The sequence below is a fragment of the Cucurbita maxima genome, unplaced genomic scaffold (assembly GCF_002738345.1).
Source record: "Cucurbita maxima cultivar Rimu unplaced genomic scaffold, Cmax_1.0 Cma_Scf00004, whole genome shotgun sequence".
NCBI classification, from domain to species: Eukaryota; Viridiplantae; Streptophyta; class Magnoliopsida; order Cucurbitales; family Cucurbitaceae; genus Cucurbita; species Cucurbita maxima.
The window spans coordinates 4,253,124-4,275,135 of NW_019272020.1; the positions used below are offsets into that span (position 1 = coordinate 4,253,124).

The 22,012-nt window shown below is 36.4% G+C and overlaps 4 protein-coding genes across 6 annotated transcripts; 3 read left to right on the top strand and 1 right to left on the bottom strand.

Moving 5' to 3' along the window:
* The first annotated feature begins 2,694 nt into the window (after positions 1 to 2,694).
* On the top strand, positions 2,695 to 4,078 carry LOC111478712. Its single transcript, XM_023123129.1, has one exon. It carries the CDS (start codon positions 2,842 to 2,844, stop codon positions 3,856 to 3,858), a length of 1,017 nt encoding a protein of 338 aa, XP_022978897.1. The 5' UTR covers positions 2,695 to 2,841; the 3' UTR covers positions 3,859 to 4,078.
* A 1,213-nt stretch (positions 4,079 to 5,291) lies between these two features.
* Positions 5,292 to 13,101, top strand: LOC111477922 (ATPase family AAA domain-containing protein 1-B). Of its 3 annotated transcripts, none has more exons than XM_023121921.1 (14): positions 5,292 to 5,598; positions 5,949 to 6,088; positions 6,285 to 6,449; positions 6,762 to 6,892; positions 7,147 to 7,291; positions 7,427 to 7,698; positions 8,744 to 8,868; positions 9,771 to 9,814; positions 11,465 to 11,596; positions 11,746 to 11,823; positions 12,049 to 12,131; positions 12,297 to 12,430; positions 12,633 to 12,693; positions 12,785 to 13,101. In XM_023121921.1, exons 1-14 carry the CDS (start codon positions 5,496 to 5,498, stop codon positions 12,861 to 12,863), a joined length of 1,692 nt encoding a protein of 563 aa, XP_022977689.1. In that variant the 5' UTR covers positions 5,292 to 5,495; the 3' UTR covers positions 12,864 to 13,101. The 3 variants fall into 3 exon arrangements, with proteins under 3 accessions (XP_022977689.1, XP_022977688.1, XP_022977690.1); XM_023121920.1 differs by having other exon boundaries at positions 12,297 to 12,419; XM_023121922.1 differs by lacking the exon at positions 5,292 to 5,598 and having other exon boundaries at positions 5,980 to 6,088; positions 6,275 to 6,449; positions 12,297 to 12,419.
* On the bottom strand, positions 13,014 to 14,205 carry LOC111477923. Its single transcript, XM_023121923.1, has 2 exons — positions 13,308 to 14,205; positions 13,014 to 13,223 (listed from the first exon to the last, which is right to left on the bottom strand). Exons 1-2 carry the CDS (start codon positions 13,868 to 13,870, stop codon positions 13,172 to 13,174), a joined length of 615 nt encoding a protein of 204 aa, XP_022977691.1. The 5' UTR covers positions 13,871 to 14,205; the 3' UTR covers positions 13,014 to 13,171.
* Positions 14,206 to 18,447: 4,242 nt separating this feature from the next.
* LOC111478842 (homeobox protein SHOOT MERISTEMLESS-like) lies at positions 18,448 to 21,770 on the top strand. The gene is made up of 4 exons (XM_023123333.1): positions 18,448 to 19,414; positions 19,487 to 19,727; positions 21,071 to 21,315; positions 21,415 to 21,770. The coding sequence occupies exons 1-4, from the start codon at positions 19,061 to 19,063 to the stop codon at positions 21,622 to 21,624; spliced, it is 1,050 nt and encodes a 349-aa protein (XP_022979101.1). The 5' UTR covers positions 18,448 to 19,060; the 3' UTR covers positions 21,625 to 21,770.
* Positions 21,771 to 22,012: the final 242 nt, after the last annotated feature.

A 22,012-nucleotide genomic window follows, 5' to 3' on the forward strand; every position in this document is an offset into this window, starting at 1 on the left:
TTTTTTTTTTTTTTTTTTTTTTTATTTATTGAGGGAGATTTGAATTGTTTGAAATGGATCTAACTACTACTTCCCCTACAGACATGAGGGAATAATTTGAATTTATTAGGATTGTTCTTATTAGCATCCTATTAGTGTTGAACTCGATTGTTTGAATTGAGACTCAAAAAGAGTGTCCAATTCATTGATTCAGTCTGCTCAAGCTGGGTTCACATCCTGCCCATTAGCTTTACCTACTGTGCAACCTGCAAAAGGGCTTGATTTTTCTTTTAGCCTTTTCTGGGCCCTCCTTTTCTTCTCCTTCTATAAATCCCAAAAAAGTAACCCAAAATTATAATAAAAGAAGAGCTTATAGCCTTAAACAGATGATTTGTATTTGGTTTAACTACACTCTTTTACACTTAATCAAACCCCAAAAGTAAAACCACTTTTTCCCCCACACACACTGCATCATCAGTCGCTGCACGACTTGCTTTTTTCTCTCTTTTCAGGCTGTGTAACAAAATCCAAAAAGAAATCTGATTCATCACTGCCAACAACAAACGCCGTTGGTTCCTATTTTCAACGTTCTGGCTATCAAATGGGTAGCTCCATATGATCCAATTGATACCTCTTTTGTGTTCGAGAGATGCCCAGAAAAAGAATGGGAACACAATAATTCAAGAATTGGCGAGACCAATTTGTGGTTTAATCATTCAACAATAAAGAAACATATTATTTAAATTTATAAGATCAGAAACTATATATATATATATATATATATATATAGTATGACGATGCTACAGCAGTTGCCAAGAATTAGTTTCGCTATTTTGGTAGGAAACCACGTCATGCTCTCTCTATATTCCTTTCGCCCACAAATCTTTTGCAAATCTTATAATAACCCCAACCTACTTTTCTTTTTACTTCCTTCTCCCAACTTTTCCATCATCTTCTCATCTTTTTTCTCTTATTTTTATTATCATTTTGTTTTAACACGAAGCTCGTATTGTCATTTCATTTATTAATAATTAATGTGCCTTGAGATTACCTTACGGTGGTCCGCCGGACTAGTGGATCACCACTATTTATTATTATTCTTTTTTTTTAATAAATTGTTTTGCATATCGGAATTACTGTTAATAAATCTATATTTTTCTTAATACTATTGTTGTCAAAGGGTCGCTTTCTATGGTAGGGTCGTCTCATTTATGAGATAATACTCTTGTTTTAAAAACAGAAATAAATAAAAATAAAAAATAAAAAATAAAAATAGCCTGCACATGCCTCATCCTTCTGCCTTACAATAAATTCCATTACAAATATAAATAAATAAATAAATCATTTTCCATCTCTTTCTACTCTCGTTACTATTTGGTCCACCACTTACTCATTTTGGACGGGTCGGGTTGCCCCGTATTAATACTCCAAAGGGGATTGCGGCCCACCTCCCTCTAATCACAGCAAAACAATTTTACCGATTTACCGATTTACCACCTACAGTAACTTCTCTCATTCTTTCCGTGGGGGTAAAATCGATGCTTTCATTGTTGCCTTTTTCAAAAGCCTTGGATTATGATCAAATTCATTTCACCTTTCCCCCAATTAAGCCGCTCTACTCGAACATACCATTTCTGTTTCAAAATTTCCATTCAATTCAAATTTTTTTTTTTAAAAAAAATCATAATTATTATTAACCAATCTAATAATTACTCACTCTATCCGTTATCATTTTTTCAATCACTACCAAACTCATTTCTAAATATAAAACTTCCTTTTTAAAAATAAATATATTGAATTTTGAAAATAAATATTGACCAAAACATTGAATCATATGTCATATTTGGCGTTCACATTTAGAATAAAAATATTGGCTAAGAATAGAGAGAATAGTTGTGATGGATGAATGTCAACGTTGATACATATGTGTGTGTGTGAGACATAAATACAAATATAAGAATATTAAATTAAATTATTGAAGTTTCGTAAAGTCCCACTTGACGTGTGTGAATGTTTGATTAATCCACCACACCTAAATGGTGTGAAAGTTATCTTATTTATAATCAAATGAATTACAAGGATATGGAAATAGTAATAAATGGAAATAACAATAAATGAAAAGATACCTATGATAATAAAACAAATATTAGATATTTGCATTATAATAAAATATCAAATATAATATATATGGTAAACTATAATTTATTACTAAATATCCTTAACAACGTGACATCACGCACAGCTTGGATGTTATTCAGATCCGGTTTCTTTTGTAATTTGCTAATCGTGCCACTACAACTTCGGGTGTGTTTGGCTACGCACTATAACCTAAAACCCATCCAGTTTTACTTTTTGCATGTGCGCCATACGGATACAACTATACCACACTTCATTATTATTATTATTATATTTTAATTTTTTTTCTTTGTACATTCGATTTACCATAATATTATTTATACTTTTTTTTCTCTCACTATTTCTTATATAATTGAATAAATAAATTTTATTTCATAATATTAAGTTTGGTTGTTGATTTTTGGACGATTAAGTTTAACTTATTTATTTGAACATATATCACCAAAGAAAACGGCTTAGTTTTAAGGGACATGATGGGTGACATTTCGAGGAAAATAAATTATTTATTTTGGAAACTATTTTCTTTATTAAAAAAAATAATAAAAAAAAAAACATGAAGAAAATATTGAGCATGCTTCGTCCTCTCTCTCTCTCTCTCTGTCAGTTGTTAATTCTGATTTCTTTATTGGAATTTGTAGGGTCACTTTCCTGAACTCTGACCAAACTCACCACTCCAAACGAATTAAAGAACCTTCATCTCTCCCAACCTCTTCATTTTCTTCTCTTATGGAGATTCCATTTCTAAATTCGCAAACTCAGCCTCTCTCGCCGATCACCGGCGGCAGAAGGAGTGGCAGCTTCCCCACCTCGCCGGAGTTTGAGTTCTGGATGGTCCGAAACCCCTCTTTTCCTCAACCTAATCTTCTCTCCGCTGACGAGCTTTTCGAAGACGGCGTTCTTCTTCCTCTTCACCTTGTATCCAACCACTCTCCCTCTCTGTCCTCCGACCCTAACAAGAAATCTGACCCGGAGCCTCCTCCTCCCGAACTCGACCCCTGTGACGGCCCCAAATTGACGCCTAATTCGGTGGAATCGGGTTCTTCGTTAACCTCGTCGAAGCGATGGAGCATTTTCAAGAAGTGCGAGAAGAAGAACGCCGCGGCGAATCAGGAGGATCGAGTCAAGGAGAAGAAGAAAGAGAAGAAGAGTGGTAATGGGTCCACATCGGCGGAGTTGAATATCAATATTTGGCCCTTCTCGCGTAGTAGATCTGCTGGAAATGCTTACACTAGACCTAAAATGTTCCCCGGTACCCAACCTGGATCCCGGAAGGTTAACAGTGCGCCGTGCTCTCGCAGCAACTCCACCGGTGAGTCCAAGTCCAGGAAGTGGCCGAGTAGCCCGAGCCGCGCTGGCGTCCATTTAGGCCGGAGTAGCCCAGTTTGGCAGGTCCGGCGCGGCGGATCCGCTGCTAAAACCTCCGAAACTTTCTCTCGCAATGCCGAAAAAACCGCCCGGAAAGAGCCCACAGACAACAACCGAAGCAAGGCCACCGCCGCCGCCTCCGCTTCTAGAGTTAGAGTTTTGAATTTGAATGTTCCCATGTGTATTGGGTACAGGAACCATTTAAGCTGTAGAAGCGATGAGGCCAGTGCAGTTGGAGTTGGTGGCAATGAAGGCGGTGGAAGCGGCAGCGGCCATGTTTACAACAACAATGGAGACGGCGGCAGTGTCAGTAATCCTGGAAATTCAAACACCAATCTCTTTAGCATAAGAAGCCTTTTCACTAAAAAAGTGCATTAAAAATGAATTTCCGGGTTTCACATATATTATTGTATAGGAATCTCCCCTCCCTGATCTCAACTTTTGCATCTCTATGTAATTAACCAAAAGTATTGGGCATCTGAGTTCTGACTGTTCTTAATCAATCATCTCTGTACACAGTTTTTCTGGCTGTTCCTATAATTTCAATCCATTTCTCCTGCTGGGCTGAATGAATGACATTCTGAAAACTTTTTGCCAAGTCTTTATGGGGTTTTCTTTTTCTTCATTTCTCGTTTGTTATCATTACCAGGACCACCAATTGTCACCCTGTTGGAGACTTGCTTTACAAGATGATAGAATTGGGTGATATTCTTACAGGCAAATTTTTGTCTTCTAATCCATGGCTGCTTCTGATTTTGGTGGGGGAAAAGAATCCACCAATCTATCTCTTATCTTTTTATGATACAATTCTGTACTGATGAACTCTAAATACTGTAATTCTGGCTATTATTTTCACCGGCCATGTATGAGTTTCCGGGACATGATCCTGTTCATGCTTTCCCCAAGTTTTGTTTTTCCAGAAGAACAAGAGGACAGTTCCAGTCTCAGGCGTGTCCTTGGTATACTGAGAGTGAGAGCTGGATTCACTCATTGGTGAATAACTTGTTTAAAAAAACAATGCTCCACTTCTCTCTTATTTTATTTTATTTTATTTAGAACATAAAGATTCATGAATTCTTATGTCGTATAGCATACCTGATTATGACCTTATTGTTTAAACGGAATTTAAGACTTTGTCCGTTTTATCCAATTGGATGAGAATGGGATAATTTTAGATTACCTATTTATCCTTGCACTTTATTTTTCAAAGCTTAATTATGCCTTTTTCTGACTTTGAGTTAGGACGCTAATTAATGGAATCACACCTTTGTTCTTTTGTTAAATTTAGATAACGTGATGTGATTTGATAATTTAAAAGAATGGAGATGTGTTCGTGTTTTTGGGTCTTGTTTGTCGAGTTTGATTTGATAATTTTGTCCATTTTTCTTGTAAGTTTGTTTGTGCATCGACTCCAAGTTGTGAGGTCCCTTTTCGTTATTGCTATTCAGTATCTTTTTTAAATTAAGCACACATATAAGTATTAATGCGGTTTAATTAAACCCTAATGGCACCATGAATGAAGGTGAACATTGGTCAATCAACCATGAAAAATTAAGTCTATGGATTTTAATTTTAGGTTATAATACGAAATAATATATTTATAAAAAAAAATATATATATATATATAATGAATCTGAGAAGAAGAAACAAAGACAACCGAACTTTTGCATTTATGCAGTCTGGGTTGGGCCCATGTAGTGGGCCAAACATAAGGTTCATTCTCAAGCCCAATACTGCGGCCCCTGGCCCAACCGATGTTTTGGGAAAGCGGTGAACCATTATATTAGAGTTGGAAAAACAGAATAGAGAAAAGAAGAAAAAATTCGTACGAACCCGTTCCGTCTGAGTTCTCACCTGTCACTATACCGACTTGTCGATCCGTTCGCAGAAGTCAGTGTTCAATCCATTGTTCGTTGCTCGTCGCTGTGTTTGATCGACGTTTCGTCGGTCAGCATATAATCTAACTTTGAGCAGGGACATAGAGTTACTGTATAATCTATAGCAGGGAAGATTCCATGTCGGTTTTGGAGCGGATTGCTAGGACCGTCAAAGCGTGGCGAATAATTAAGTCTTTCAAGCTCAAAGATTCTTCAAGCGTATCTCCGAGTTTATATCTGAGTAAGTTTCTCTTCTAGTTTCTGTTGATCATCGTTTCTAAAATACTGTTATTGATATTCGTGTTACCTTATGTATGTCGTTTCGAAGTTGCTGCTTCTCTGTTTGACATGAACATGTAATCTTTATTCCGAATTATAGTTTGTATAATGAACTGTGCTGCGTTGTTCTCTTTTGGATGTCTACGGTTATTTGTTGTTCGTGGGCGGAAGCTGTGGGTTGCTTGATTCGCTGTTCTTTTGAATTATAACAATGTTCTTCGCCCACTGATATTCTATATTTGAAATAAAACTTCATTCGTTTAAAATGAATTGGTTTAGCATGTGAAGGGGATTTATCGTATGTATAAGCAGGGCATTTTCGGCATCAACCGGAGCATCTAAAACCAGGATTTCTGTCTAATGGGCGTGAACCTTGCCTTCTCTATCCGGCTATCGTTGCCAGTATGTTTGGAGTTGGGGCAATGGAAATAGCTTATGCAGAAGCTGAAGAGGTCCGTCCTTGATGATTAATTCTTTGAATAGTCAGAGACAATCCCTGATATTTTTCCCTAGATATCTGTTGGTTTATAATTGAATTTCAGTTCTTGATCGTACTTAATCCTAATTATAGATCGGTCATTTCTTTATTTGGTCGATTTTTAGCTGAATTGGTTGAATTGATTTAGTGACGACTTTAGCTATCCACAGTCTGCTGTCACTCCCCCACCACCACCAAAGGACCTCTCTACCCATGCTGATCTTGAGGAGATTGCTAAGAAAGAAAGACAGCGAATAAATGAACAGTTAATCAGGAACAAAGGAATGAAGTATGGTGCTTGCCCGCGATTTACTGTTGGAGTTAAGGGCCAAAAGGTACTGTCCGTTTGTTCTCTTTTTGACTCACCGGCTTTATGGTTGCTCTATAATCAAATGTGTTAGATCCATGCTGAGTATTTGAGCCAATAACTATCTTTGGAAACAGTAAACGTACCATCTGAAAATGGAGGTTGGTTGAACAATCAGTGTTTGAATGTGCTATTTTACTTTATTTGTTATAGGTTTGAGTTGTTATTTGCTAAAAATGTTTCCCTAATCATATATTGAGATAAAATGTTAATTTTTATATTCAGCATTGCAAGATATATGTAATAGGAATTATGTTTTAATTCTCTAGAATGAGAGCAGGTCAGTATCAAGTTCCAAGTTCCTTCCAATTGTGAAGTCTCGCATCTGGTTGCCAATCTTGTATCAAATCTTGGACTAAAAGTTGAAGAGCGTGCTGGTGGTTCAGATATGTTATTGCGTGCATGGGCCAGGTACAAGCACCTGAGCATTTGAATTTCCACGGATCATTTGGTTGCAATTATTCAACATTTGCTGACACTGATGTCAAGCAATTTGAAGTTACAAGGAGGAAGGATGTTTACATTCGTTTTTTCGTTTATTCTTTCCTAAGTATTACTTATAGACATTGATTGCTGTCTTCATTTGTTTTTCTTTGTTCGTTGTTCTTACATTTCTCATTATGAAGTTTTTAATTGTACTGAGTTATATATATTGACCATTGTAGTCCAGTTGCTTGGCAACTATCTCTTACTCGACCAAAAACTCAGAGAGAAGCTGGAGGAAACGAAGGAAACTCATTAGAAATTGATGCTGGGGATGGAGATCTAAGCGTCCTGATATTTCATTCACTTGTTAGCTCAGATAAAACTGTCAGTGCTAATTTTAATAAATTATCAGCTACGAATTATGATTTTATTTTTATTTTTATGTATATTAATTAACTTATTCTAGGAGCAAAAATATAAGTAGAAACTTTTCATAATGGCTATTGCAAATTGCTACAGGAAATTGAATTCTTAAAGCAGGGAAGCCTGAGCACCAAAGAGCTTGATTCTTTGGTTTCTGTTTTACAATTAGCTGGTGGAAGGTTGGGAGAAAGTAGATCCTTTGAAAGAAAATCGAGGGAAGGGTCTACACAATTGCCAGATCCGGAAAAATCTATATCTAGTCTCGAATCAATGGGTGTGAAAGTTTATGGACTTGACGAGCCACATGTTAATTCCTCTAAAAATGAGATATCCTGGGACAATATTGCTGGTTATGATCAACAAAAAAGGTAGGCTCTGCTCTCTTTTGCTTACTTTCGTATTTCTCTCATTAAATATAGGACTTATATATGGATAGACATTGGCAATGACCCCGTACCCTGTAATGTTGCAATAATTTTTTTTACTTAAATTAGAACTTTATATTAAGGTAAAGAAGAAATGCAGTCATTCCTTCCTGGACACAAAATGGATTATATGATTGATCTTACTTCTCTAAAAGTTCCGTGAATATCTTAAGATTAGTCTGTAATGCTTCTTTTTTTTTTTTTTTATTATTATTATTATTAATACGAGACAAAAAATAAAAGTTCCGTGAATATCTTAAGATTAGTCTGTAATGCTTCTTCTTCTTCTTCTTCTTCTTCTTCTTTTTTTTTTTTTCTTATAATTATTAATACGAGACAAAAAAATTCATTATAATAATAAAAGAAGGCTAATGCTCAAAAGTTCCAAACTTCACAAGGGAGTGAATAAGAAAAGCAAAAATTATACAATTACCTAGGAAAAATAAAGGCATTGCAATTTAAACAAATGTCAGACAATAAAAAATCGTAGAAGGCTTGGGAAGAGAACACCATGAGGAAGCCTTTAAGCGTACAGAATCAAACCAAAGGAAATGCTTGTCTTAAAAAATTCTTTGATTTGTCTCCATCCACGATGCTGATAATAGAGCTTTGATCATATTTAACCATCATAACTTCAGTTTTGAAGCCAAAAAACAACCAACAACCAGCTGAAGAACATTATCCTATAACACATTTGATAAAATACAGTGTAATTGAAGAGAGTAAGAAGCTTGAACAAACACTTCCAACGAATTGGAGCAACCAAAAAAGATAATCTCCATCCTCTTGGCCAAGAGGATAGTCTGCTATGCTTCTTATCCGTTTCCTTTTATTATTTTCTGATGTCTATGAAATCGTGAAGGTTTCATTAAAGATGATATAATCTATGGTCTCTGCTTCATGTTGATTGTTTGTAGATATAGATCCTCTACATTTGTTAGCAAAAATAAAGTTTTCGTCATTTCGTTGGCTCATAATCTTATTGTAGTGAAATAGAAGACACGATACTGCTGACTCTGCATAATCCAGAATTATTTGATGAGATTGCTCATGGGACTCGGCGCAAGTTTGAATCAAATAGACCTCGGGCTGTTCTCTTTGAAGGGCCTCCAGGTAGGTTACTGAATTGAGAATGTCTGTGGATATGAATAATATTTCAGGATTACTAGGTTATGCATATTCCTTATCCTAGCCCGTTTTTCATTCACTCAAACTCTCGCTTTCCTGTGAACATGAATAATATTTCAGGAAATAGATCTTCTTTGTTAGGTTATCATATTCCTTATCTTAGCCTGTCTTTCGTGTGCTCAAACTTTCATCTTCTCTGTCCTACCAGGGCAGCTGGCCATAGTTAGAAATACGAGAGAATAAGAATGAACTATACAACTTTATGAAACTTTCAATGTTTTACTCTTATTTCATTTTGTTTTCTTTACCATTTGAAGTTATTTCAATTCTCCAGAATGTTAGTTTTTTTAAGGAAAAGAAGCAATTTATATAATTTCAATTCTTCCGCTCTTTATTTTCCCTTCAATCAGAATTAAGAAGACATTTCAATTTTCAATTTTCACTAGCGAAATACAGTTCTTCCAAATCTTAATAGGGAGAACATCACAAGTGCTTTAGTATTTTCATTTTGTTCCATGATATTATCTCGAATCCCCTCTCTCTGTGACCCCACTTGTCTTTTTCCGACCAAGTCCACCCCGGATTAATTTACTTATCTTTCCTGACACCCAAGTAAAAAAAGGATTTGCTGCTCTTAAAATAGGGTGACACGTGCTACATTAGTAGAATACAATTATCTACTTCTGAATCTCTTCTTGAGGCTCCTTATACAAAATTTTCTAGTACTTGGTTTTTGAACAAATTCTACACTGTAGTTTAAACCTTGCCTGCCATTGTCATGGAGATTCAGCAGAGTTGTGAGATTCCTGTAGTTGTATTTTTCCTTTGTAGCTTATAAAGATTGGATAAGTTGTTAGCGATGCTTACTTGTAGCATCTTATGTTCAGGTACAGGAAAAACATCTTCTGCTCGTGTAATTGCAAATCAAGCCGTAAGTCATTATATGCTTATTGTGAATGTTTGATTAATCCACCACACCTAAATGGTGTGAAAGTTATCTTATTTATAATCAAATAAATTACAAGGATATGGAAATAGTAATAAATGGAAATAACAATAAATGGAAAGATACCTATGATAATAAGGCAAATATCTAATATTTGCCTTATAATAAAATATCAAATATAATATATATGGTAAACTATAATTTATTACTAAATATCCTTAACACCCCACCGCAAGCTAAGCGTCGGATTTAAACGAACGTGAAGCTTGAATCTGAAAAATTCAAAGAGGTTGAGAAACACTTTTTATGAAGATGCTAACAACCCGGTTCTGGCCATCAAAAATTGCAAAGGGATCGCCGCTCAGCGGCGATGCTGCCTTGGCTTCGGCGAGAATATGTCTAACCCATGAAGAGGGATTGTCGCTTAGCGACGATGCTGTCTTGGCTCTGATGAGAATATTTCTAACCCCAAGAAGTAGAAGGGGAAACCTAGAGCAAGGGACAAAGATAATGTTGAAGCCGGAAGAGTCACCACATTGGGCGAAGGAGCCAATTTTGGCGAGAAGGGCAGTCGGAAGAGTCGCCTCATCGGGCGAAGAAGCCAATTTTGGTAGGAAGGGCGGCGGCAACTTGGTTGGCAAATAGGCCAGTGCGGCACCCAGATTCCGAAGGTAAATCTCTGCAAAAGGTTGATAGGTTTTGGTTAGGGTTTATGTGAAGGATGAAGGTTGATTGGGAAGAAAATGAGAGAGACTATATTGGCCAAGGGGAAAACCGATTGGGTTGGAAAAGGTGAGGTTGTATGTACAGAGTATGACAAAAAGTGATTTGGAGGTCAATAGGGTGGAACCGAAGAGTAATCAATTGGCTCCGACTACGGCAGCCATGAAGACTGCCCCTGCGGCGTCAAAACCAGCAGGGGTGGTGGAGAAGAAGATTAGAGGATTCAAAAGCCATTGAAAAGAAAGGATCGAGGTTGTTAAACCGAGAGGGCTCTGATACCATGTGAATGTTTGATTAATCCACCACACCTAAATGGTGTGAAAGTTATCTTATTTATAATCAAATAAATTACAAGGATATGGAAATAGTAATAAATGGAAATAACAATAAATGGAAAGATACCTATGATAATAAGGCAAATATCTAATATTTGCCTTATAATAAAATATCAAATATAATATATATGGTAAACTATAATTTATTACTAAATATCCTTAACACTTATTATTTGTACTCATGATTGATCGTAAATGAAATCGGACCAAAAAAAACAAAGAGGGTTGGTTGATTGAGAACTCAATAAATTTGTTTCCTTTGCTGGTGGCTTTGGGGGTGAGATCCCTTAACCAACTGGCAACACTATATACTTTCAACTCACGAAAAAGTAAGTTGTAGCTTAAAATTTTGTCGTCATGTTGCACTTTGGCTCAGCAGGTACTTAAATATGTTCTGCATGTTATCTAATTTTAGTTATTCCTAGGAAATTATGTCTGCTTGCTTTGCAACGTAGAGTTTTCTATTCCAATCACGCAAAATGGTCTTGGACCTCATATATAAGCTGCTGATCTCGTGAATTAAGTATGTGATGGATGGAGGGAACCTCAAATTTTGTACCCTCACGTTTTGTGTCAGGGCGTCCCCTTGGTGTACGTACCACTTGAGGTTATCATGTCAAAATACTACGGTGAAAGCGAACGTCTCTTGGGGCAAGTGTTTTCACTTGCTAATGAACTTAGTACCGGTGCTATCATTTTCCTAGACGAGGTAAAAGGCTTGGTTATCGCCAGATCATCAGCTGTTTTTTTTTTTCTAATGAAAATCAATTTATCTTTTATTTTTATTATTATTTACAATTTACGTATTTTTTAGATTGTACAATTTATGATTTCCCCCTGTTTCTTTTCCAACTGCAGGTTGATTCTTTTGCAATTGCTCGTGACAGTGAAATGCATGAAGCTACTCGAAGAGTATTATCAGTGTTATTGCGTCAGGTAAAGATGAATTTTACATGAATCCATAACTCCAAAGGTCATGTGCCTTCCGCCGCGCATCAGTGAATTAACTGTATTAATGTTTGACTAAAAAACATTTGCATGCAAGCCAAGAGGCTAGTTTGGATGGCAATCAATTGGAATTGCATGCGTCATTTACGTGATAAACGTATCAACATATCTTGCTTCTTGAGCAACTTAGTTTAATTTACATTTCTTGTGTAGATTGATGGATTTGAACAAGACAGAAAAGTGGTTGTAATTGCTGCCACGAATAGAAAGCAGGACCTTGATCCTGCTTTAATTAGGTATGCAGATCTATACATTTTTAAATTTATCGGCTCTGATTTTGCATCAAATAACGTTAATATATGAAACTAAAAAAAAAAAAAAAAAAAAGAGCACACACCACACAACCGAGCGCTTGCTTGCTGGGTTTCTGAACTAATTTCTTTTCCTGAATTTTCGTTTAGTCGGTTTGACTTGATGATCACATTTGGCTTACCTGATGAGCGGAACCGTCAGGAAATAGCAGCTCAGTACGCAAAGCAGCTAACGAAACCTGAACTGAACGAGTTTGCAAAGAATACAGAAGGGTTAGCTAATCGTAGGCCCGAGACTATATTTGATTTCTTTTGGTAGTCTTGTTATTGTTTTTATATGTCTGCTATTCTGCTGATGGACCACGTACAATACAAGCCTCCCTGACTAGAATAGTTAGTTTTGTCGACTTCTTTGTTTCTAGAGCTGTAGTTGTAATAAATCTCTAAATCTACATTCTCCTTGCTTCACTTCGCATGTATTTTCAGAATGTCTGGAAGGGACATCAGGGATATTTGTCAGCAAGCCGAGCGGTCCTGGGCATCAAAGGCAAACTACCCGTCCTTTATTTCATCTATCATTAATGCGTAGAGTTTCTATGTGGTGGCTATAACTTCTCTTTCTGGGTTTCTTTATACAGATACTTCGAGGGAAAGTATCCAAAACTGGAGAACATGGAATACTTCCACCCCTTCAAGAATATATCGAGTGCGCTATGAGCAGGCGCAAGGCTTTGCAAACTGTTGACGACCATAAAATCAAGGACTCCAACATCCGCACAAAGAAAACCCAATTCGCTTGATTATCTAAATCGACTCAGCTAGCTAGTAAGCTTGACATGATTTTTCTTTTTTGTTGAACTTTTAATATGCCAATGAATTAGTCATGACTTATAGGATTGAGATAGAAATGGAAAAATATTCAGTAATTCGATCAATATCACGCTTTGTTGATCGATACAGTTACACTTGTACCCTCATAATACAAGCACTCTTACGCTTCCCGTCCAAACCATAGCATAGCAGCTTCAAAAGGTGATCATGTTGAGTTGAATTAGACTTAGCAGCAGAGCTCCGTCCCTGCATCAATCAACAATATCAGATTCATATATCAGTTATTAGTTGTTGCTGATTACTTAACGAAGGCTGAAGATCCTATTCTACCTTTCTAAGGAGACCGAGGGAGATGGTTCTTCTTCCTGAACCCTCTTTCTTTTCCGGTTGTTGGGACCCTGCCTGGCTGACAGAAACGAGGCGATCTGCATCTGACACTGGAGCAGCATGCGAGTCATCTCGGCCTCCGATTCCAACCTCCTCTTTTCCTCCTCAAGGCGGATGGCCTCCCTCGCCTTGAAAATCTCCATTTCCGCTGTCAGCAGCGACTTTGTTAAGATCTGCAGGCTCTCTGCCAGGCCGGACAACCGTGTTTCCTCGCCGGAGCTTCCCGAATCTTCACCTGTGGAAATATGGGAAGTTTCAGCCTCTGAATGTGGAGGGGCATCGGAATTCCCGATCAGAAGCTCGTCGGACGAGGACCCTGCTGCATATCTTCCATATTTTTGATGTTTCTGGTCCTCACTGCACTTGATCGGTTTGGTTCCGCCTGTCGGCTCTTCCATTTTCGGCTTTTTTCCAGAACCACCAGCTTTAGGGTAGAAAGGGGAGAGTTTTGAAAAGCTAAAAGTGAGGTGCCAACAACCAGTTGTACTTGGATCAGATTCCAACATTTTCCACTAACTCGAGTGATCAAGCGGAGAACCTGTTATTTTTGCGCACCTAATTTATAGTTATTAACAGTCTCTTTCCAGCTTTTGTGAGAGACTTCCCCTCCCGTCAGGAATTTCTTCTTTCCCCCACGGGTGCAAGTTCAACTACCCATCTTCAATTTCTTGCCTGAACTAAAGAAATTCTTAGCAGAGTTTAAGAATTGAATTTCAGCGTCCATCGCTTGTTCATGGTGGGGATTATCTTGCATGAACTAACGAAACAAGAAACGGTGCGAGGGAAAGGGGCTTGAGGAGTTTGAGTCCATTATTCAATCCTCCTGTAGATGAAACATTGCCACCATCCTCGGCTCAGCGTAGGTTGACTGATGCGACATCCATGATAAGACATTTTATTTTGCCACCATCCCCACTACCGCTTTTTCATTAATGTGTCTGTCTGGCCCAGAGGGTGCCTTGAAAATATGAACTGCATTTTGTGGGATTTCTTGTACGTTCAATCTTTCTTCGAAATTCGCCTATTTTATGCAACTTTAAACTCTCCATTTCAATAAAACTTAGTTAGTATTGGTTGGTTTCCTTCCCGTGGTCGCAAAGAGGAAGAACAAGGCTGCTTTGTTGAAAAAAGAACAGATTTTGAGATGTTCATACTCTGATGAGTTGCAAAAACAAAAACTGGGTCGAAGGAATACCGAATACCACACAAAAATTCAATGGTAGTGGCACTAATTAGAGTAGCGTCACTTCGTTGTCGGCCAACAGAACAATTTGTGGTACCATCTTTTATCTCTCTTTCTTTGTTTGGAGGGTTTGGTCGAACAAGGGCCCTCTAATATGCCTGAAGCCATGTGCTTGCCACTCACTTCAGCAATCAATATACCCCTCCAAAATATCCCCTAATAATTTCTGATTTATTCATTTCCTTTTCCTCCGCCCTTTTGATTCACCGTAAGAAACAACACCAACACCATATGGAAACACAGAGGGAGGGAGTCTAATCATGGAGAAAAACCAAATATGCATCCAGTTCTCAAGTGATGACATTCATTAATAAGATGAAGATGATTTGTGTTAATGGAAGATGATGAGACGTGGGGGCTTTGCCTTTTCTGTGGTGCACACAGAGAAGCCCAACTCTTTCATTTGGTTTGTTCTTTTTCCCCCCAAACTTGTCGCCCTTCAAATGCCTCAACTCTCAAGTCTTCGTCCAATTATTTAACCATCATCTTCTTCTACATATGGTATTCTATTGCTTTCCAAAATGCGCGAAACAAAGTTTTAAGTAAAAATTGACATACTATTGTTTTGTATTATTGTGATATTAAATGGTGTGTTATGTTAATGGAATGTATTAACCCATATTACCTCAAAAACTAAAGAGTAAGGAGAAATCGACGGATGAAAAATTATTCTAAAAATCTTTTATGAGCCAATAATACGAACATTAACCAATAGACAAGACAATAATTACCATTGAACTAAAAAATAAATAATAATTCGTTTCGCCTAACTGATCATCCTTTATTTGCAATATGGCACCATTTTTGTATTTGATAATGTCAACTCCTACTGGTAAGTAAATAATTTTCTTATACTTAAGTGTACGGTCAATGGAAATGGGTTGAATCAAGTGGTATAAATAATTAATAATTGACCAAAAATTGGGGCTTGCATTTCCTTAAAAATTAATAATAATAAACTAATAATATCTGGTTTAAGGGAAGGTTAGTGTGCACTCAAATCTTAACTTTAAATATTCACTAAACCATTTGTACCCAAAAGTTGAAACAAATTAAAGTAAGACATACTTTCTGAATATTAGTTATTTGTCCCTATATGCCTAAAACTCTTTTTTATTATTGTTATTATCTTTAATTTTTAACTTTTCACTATTCTATTTTTATTTAAACTATTTCAAAACATATTAAATATTATGTATATGTGTTTGTATATATATGTGTCACTATTTTTTTATGATGGGATAAGAGAGGTGGAAATCTATTGTACTTTAGATGGTTGACCAAGTTACAACGTTTGAGTTGTCTTACTACAACCACGAATACGTTCTAATTGATTGCTCATTATTGTTTAGAAGACAAGTAATAGATAGGAAGGATAGAATTTGAACCCGTAACATTTTGTATCTAAAACAAACGCGCATCAAAGGTGGTTAAATAAGTACTAAAACATGAGTATTTTGTAGCAAATATCTCCAAGTTGAAAAAAGAATCAAATAAATTAAATGAATTTTTTTTTTTGTTGGGTCGGGTTAAATTTTTTTAAGACTTAAAATTTGGATTCAGAGATTTTTTAAGATCATGTTAACCCGATAAATGAAAACCGTTGGGATTAAGCTGTTATGGAGACATCAGTTGTTTACAACAAATCTTTCATTTTTCCGAGGGAGAATCCGAGAGAACCATGTAGCATTTGGTGTGTAAATAGTGATTGTGTTTGGGGTTGGCGGTGGTGGCGGCAATGGCGTTGATTGGAAGAGTTTAGAGCGCATACCACGCCGTCTGCAAGACGAATCATGGGCTTGTACAGGGAAATGACTTAAAGTGCATCACCAACCCAAAGCAAAAAAAGAAAGAAAAAAAACCCTAACGTAGGGTTCCAACCCACTTTCTCTAAACCCTAAATAACCCCAAACCCCTTTCTCCCTGCTCCACATTTCGTGTCGGATTCGCTTACTGTATATATTATTTCTCCCCAAAACCCTAAACCCTAAATAACCCTAATTCCCAACTTCCAGCCCTAAACCCTAAAAAACCCTAATTCCCAAATTCTATCCCTAAACCCTAAAAAACCCTAATTCCAATTTCTTGTATTTGGTGTCTACTTTGTAGGAGATAAGATTGGAGATTGACGATGAAAGACAAAAGGGACTGACGCTGAATCATTTCTTATTTATTTATCTATTTATTTAGGTTTGTAGGGCACATTTTTCATTGTACTTCTTTTGCTTACGTATATTATTCTCCCAACTATCTCTGTCTCCCTCGTAGAAACCAATTTCAAAACTGGGAACTGATTGTTCTTCCTCTCTTCTTACAAATTCCCTTACTTTATTCATTTCCTTCACTAATTTTGTGTAAATGTTTCATTGTTTACAAGAATTACCCTTTTTATGTTTATACTAATCAAATACTTCTAAATTATAATTAACTCCTATAAACATTGTTTACTAAATTATAATTAGATGATTTGACATGTGACGAGGAGGATGAATGGTTTATGAAATATAAAAGAGTCGATACATAGAGTGTTTTGCACCCAACGCTCTCGAGAAACGTTCAAAAGCGTGACTAACATACAAGCTTTTATGCATAGAGTTGGAAATTTCAACGACCATAGAAACATTGTCGTTCGTGAGATGAAAAGTTATCTCGGAAAGGAATTGTGATGCCAATCAAGTTGTCAATAGATCGTTAGATGAGTCGTGTATATGTCATAGAATCATTAGTGGAATTTGAATGATGTTAGTAAATATATGACATTTTATCTAACTTAAATGCTCATCACGCGTTTAAAATAGTTTCTATCGGATAAGTTACGACGCAATTTATAAAATGAGAAGTTATCTTAAGAATGAAGTAGGATTCCAGTCAAATTAAAAAAGAGATTTTTTTATCTCTTTTTTATCGACAAAGCAATGAATGATCGACACGAATGCTCGTTAAAATGAAAATTTGAAAGGAGACAATGGAGCGGAAATGAGTAGACATGATGATAGTTGAAGTTGGGAGCTTGGATGAACATGAGATGTTGAGTAGTTTTGTGTCAAATATTTTCATATGTGCGTGAGAGGAGGAATATGTTTTATTCGATTCATCCTATGTTTGCTTGTTGGTACACATTATATATATATATATATCAATGCCGGAGGGTTAAATTTCACAATCATAACACAAGCACAGCCAAGCCTTTAACTTTAAGGTGGTAATAATTTTGACAATTTATTTGTACCTTTGAGAATGCTTTCCAATTTTGATGAGTTTCCTTTTAATCAATTTTTTTCTTTTTTTGTTTACTTTCGAGTAGTTGAATTGTCCCGTTAAATTATGAATCACCTAAAAATTTGAAGCCTCATTTTTCATCTTTTGTTATTATGTTAAATTACCATTTAATCTAAAAGTTTAGACGTTGAAATATTGATTATAATATTTTTAAACCGTTGATCATCTAAAATTGATTATAATATTTATCTCTAATTGTGTGTTAGCATCCTATTTAAATTGAAATTTAATGGGATACACTTAAAATGATTTTTATTAGAAATTTCAAATATCCGTATTTACGTCATTTCATGGAGCAGTAAGGTTTGACCGTGAAATAATAGAATTGGAAGAATCAATTTAATTGAGGTGATTCATTATCTGTTCATTTTAAAATTGTTAATAAATAAAGAAAAGAGTTGAACATATTATTACAAAATCAGGAATGAAAAGTCTTGGTTGATTATTAAATTAGTTATAATTTAAACCAATATAAAGTTTATAAATTAAAAAAAAAGGGAACAAAAGGTTAGAGCATTTAATGGTCACTGTTTGAGAGAGAGAGAGAGATTAGGAGGTAGAGCTAAGAAGGGTGAAAGATAAGAAGCGACATTTGGAGTGTCCCACCTACTCTATTACCACCTTTATTTTCCCCCCCTTTCTCACTCCCTCCATCCCCCATCGCTGCCTTGGTTTTCCATCTCTCCGCCCTGCTCTGCCCTGCACTGCCCTCTCCTCGATTCCGTCGTTTCCCTCTCTCTCTCTCTCTCTCTCTCTCTCTCATTCTTTTTGGCAGTAATGGCAGTGCCTCATCAGTGCCACTGCAACAACAAAAGAGGACGACGAGAGTTTTCATCGGGAAGGTAAAAAAAAAAGACCCAACGAAAAAAAATTGAAGCTTTGCCACTATCCTCTTAACCCATCTCCTTCGCTCTCTCAAAAACTTGAAACAAACGCAACCCACCGAAGAAGAAGAGGAAAAAACACTAAAGGTGGGGACTTTAATCTGTTTGATACATTTAAACCAATACCTCCAACGCCAGGCTTTTCCAGTTTCATTGATGAACAACTCGGATCTTTCTTAAAAGAACCCAAAAGCCTGAACTTTTCGAAGCTAAAATCCCGGGAGTCTAAAAACAAAACTGGGTTTATTAGGAGAGAGACGCACGGATTTTGTTCGTTGTTGTTGTTATCAATGGATGGTCCAAGTGGGAGTTCTTCAGGTGGAGGTATGATGAATTTTGTTGATCAAAACAGTCATAATGGGTTTAGTTCCATGATGATGATGATGCCCTTGATGTCCTCCTCTCATCAACAACAACATCACCAGGGAGATGCATGTAGCTCGTTTCTTCCTCCTCCTCCGCCGCCGCCTAATTACACCAACAATAACACTTCTAATTCAATTTCTTACTTCTTGGGTGAAACCAACAGCAACATCAACATCAACGAGGGTAGTAATGGTAATTCCTGTTGTGAATTGAAGGCCAAAATCATGGGTCATCCCCACTACCATCGCCTCCTTGTTGCCTATGTCAATTGCCGGAAGGTAATAATGATACTAAATGTTATTCTATTTAGGACCCGGGAGCATAGGCTGAGATCTGAAGCTTTTTGGCAGGTGGGGGCGCCGCCGGAAGTGGTGGCGAGGCTTGAACAAGCGTGTGCTTCTGCAGCAACAATGAGTGGTACGTCTTGTATTGGACAAGATCCGGGGCTTGACCAGTTCATGGAGGCTTACTGTGAGATGCTCACCAAATATGAACAAGAACTTTCTAAACCCTTTAGGGATGCCATGCTTTTTCTTCAACGAATTGAGTGCCAATTCAAAGCTCTCTCTATCTCCTCCTCCTCCGATGCTGGTGATTTCTTACTAACAATTACCCTTTTTTATTTAATCATCTTTTTTTTTTCTTAGGTTCTGCATTTCACGTTGCTTGGTTTATAATTAGTTTATTCTCACTGTCTTTTTTTTTTTTTTTCCCTTTCCATTTGCCCAATTTTTCTGCTTTTTTTCATTATAATATTTTATTATTTTTGGGCACTTTCTTTGTGGCTAGGGCATCTATGAATCCTTTGATTTGCATAGTCTCTAGTTTGAAGATATATTGTTCTTAGGGTTTATATCTAAACCTCGTCGGTCAAAGAAGGCTTCACAGATGAGTTTTAAAAGGTGGTTATAGATATTGTCTTCTTTAGATTTTTTCTTTTAGACTTCTGCTCAAGGTTTTGAATCGCATTTGCTAGGAATAGGTTTTCACACTTTTATAAGGAAGGTTAGAATCGATGTGGAATTTGACACAAATGATTTTGAAAACTAAATTAATAAGAACATATTTGAAAGGAAATTCAATATTTTCAACCAAAAAGAAATGAAGTTTGTAGAAATGCATGAATCTATGTGTGTAAGGTTGGTTGAGATCTTCTATTACATGCCATTGGGAAGTTGAGATGAAACTTATGAATTCATCGTCTTTAATACCCCATATCTTCAATACATTTTCATATAGTTCATCTTTTTCTTCCTTCAAATGGGATGCTCTCAGTATTGTTTTCATAATCGAAGTGAGAATCCCGATGTTCGAGTTTCGAATGAAACATTTAACCTCTCTTGTTTTTGTGTCGATTTAAATATCTAAGATATCTGTCTCTTAATGATCATTGATCATGATTTCAATAATTTGCATGCGGTGATTCTATTTCTACGTACAATGATGATGATGAACTGTTTGTCACATTGTAGCGGTCTCATCGAACAATTTATCCTGTCATTGGTTTTTGAGTTTGCATTGATGAACATGTGTCATTAAGTTGCTTTGGAAATACCGGATCATTTTTTTTTTCTTCTACTACTTTTATTGCACAAATCCTTGAAAAGCTGCCAAAAAGAAAGAAAAAAAGTCTTATTTCAGCGTAATGTTTCAACTCTTGCCCGCCCTTTGTCTTACTGGGTTAGGAACCACGAGTCTCCACAATGGTATGATATTGTCCACGTTGAGCATTAACTCGAGTGACTTTGTTTTTAGTTTTTCAAAAAGGCTCATACAAATGGAAATGTATTCCTTACTCCCTTGCAACAATCCGAAACTATAAATACTTGATTCATTTTTATCACGTAAAGTTATTGTAGAATTAGTATAATGTGTGGCTCCATGTTGTAATGTTTTGTTGTTCGCTTGACACATTTTTTGCACACGCCACTTAGGTTGCGGTGAGGCATTTGATAGGAACGGATCATCTGAAGAGGAAGTTGATATGAATGGGCAGTCGATTGACCCCTGGGCGGAAGACCATGAACTGAAAGGTCAACTCCTCCGAAAATACAGCAGATACTTGGGCAGTCTGAAGCAAGAATTCATGAAGAAACGGAAGAAAGGGAAGCTACCAAAGGAGGCCAGGCAACAGCTCCTGGATTGGTGGAGCAGACATTACAAATGGCCTTATCCATCCGTATGTTCTGGTTTTGATAACATACACTATATAGATTATACATATAATATTCTAGATTATATAGATTCACAAATGGGATTGGAATGCTGTTTGTCACAGGAATCACAGAAGGTAGCTTTAGCTGAATCAACTGGGTTAGACCAAAAGCAAATCAACAACTGGTTCATCAACCAGAGAAAAAGACACTGGAAGCCATCTGAAGACATGCAGTTTGTGGTGATGGATGCTGCTCATCATCATCCTCAGTATTACATGGACTCCGTCTTGGGGAATCCTTTTCCATTTGATATCTCTCCCACTCTTCTCTAATTATTAAATTTCCTTTTTATATAATGTCATGTATATGTATATGATGATGATGATGGTGTTGATGGCGATCGCCTGTATGGATGTATGATGGATGTTTCAATTTGTTTGACAGAACATATATATATCACTTTGCCATTTGTTGGTTATTTGGGGTATCTTGAAAATGTTCGAGTTGAACTAACTTGCAAATTAAGTTATAAATTAATTAAAAGTCTAATTTCAACTTTTTAACTAAAAAAACATTAGTTAAAAAGATTAATAATCAAATAAAGTGACCAAAAGATTGAAAAATATGTGAACGTACAATTGGTCTATCAATGAAATAGCTACAAAGCTTTGTCGGGTTGTTTTTTTTTTTTTTTTTTTTTTTTTTTTTTAAAAAAAAAAA

Excerpts from the sequence above, each read along its gene's own strand:
- LOC111478712 (XM_023123129.1), top strand. The coding sequence starts at position 2,842 with ATGGAGATTCCATTTCTAAATTCGCAAACTCAGCCTCTCTCGCCGATC.
- LOC111477922 (XM_023121920.1), top strand. The coding sequence starts at position 5,496 with ATGTCGGTTTTGGAGCGGATTGCTAGGACCGTCAAAGCGTGGCGAATA. Across the intron at positions 6,089-6,284 it reads CTTATGCAGAAGCTGAAGAG|TCTGCTGTCACTCCCCCACC; the intron begins GTCCGTCCTTGA and ends AGCTATCCACAG. Across the intron at positions 6,450-6,761 it reads TTGGAGTTAAGGGCCAAAAG|GTCAGTATCAAGTTCCAAGT; the intron begins GTACTGTCCGTT and ends GAATGAGAGCAG.
- LOC111477923 (XM_023121923.1), bottom strand. The coding sequence starts at position 13,870 with ATGTTGGAATCTGATCCAAGTACAACTGGTTGTTGGCACCTCACTTTT. Across the intron at positions 13,224-13,307 it reads CCCTCGGTCTCCTTAGAAAG|GGACGGAGCTCTGCTGCTAA; the intron begins GTAGAATAGGAT and ends TGATTGATGCAG.
- LOC111478842 (XM_023123333.1), top strand. The coding sequence starts at position 19,061 with ATGGATGGTCCAAGTGGGAGTTCTTCAGGTGGAGGTATGATGAATTTT. Across the intron at positions 19,728-21,070 it reads CTCCTCCTCCTCCGATGCTG|GTTGCGGTGAGGCATTTGAT; the intron begins GTGATTTCTTAC and ends CACGCCACTTAG. Across the intron at positions 21,316-21,414 it reads ACAAATGGCCTTATCCATCC|GAATCACAGAAGGTAGCTTT; the intron begins GTATGTTCTGGT and ends TGTTTGTCACAG.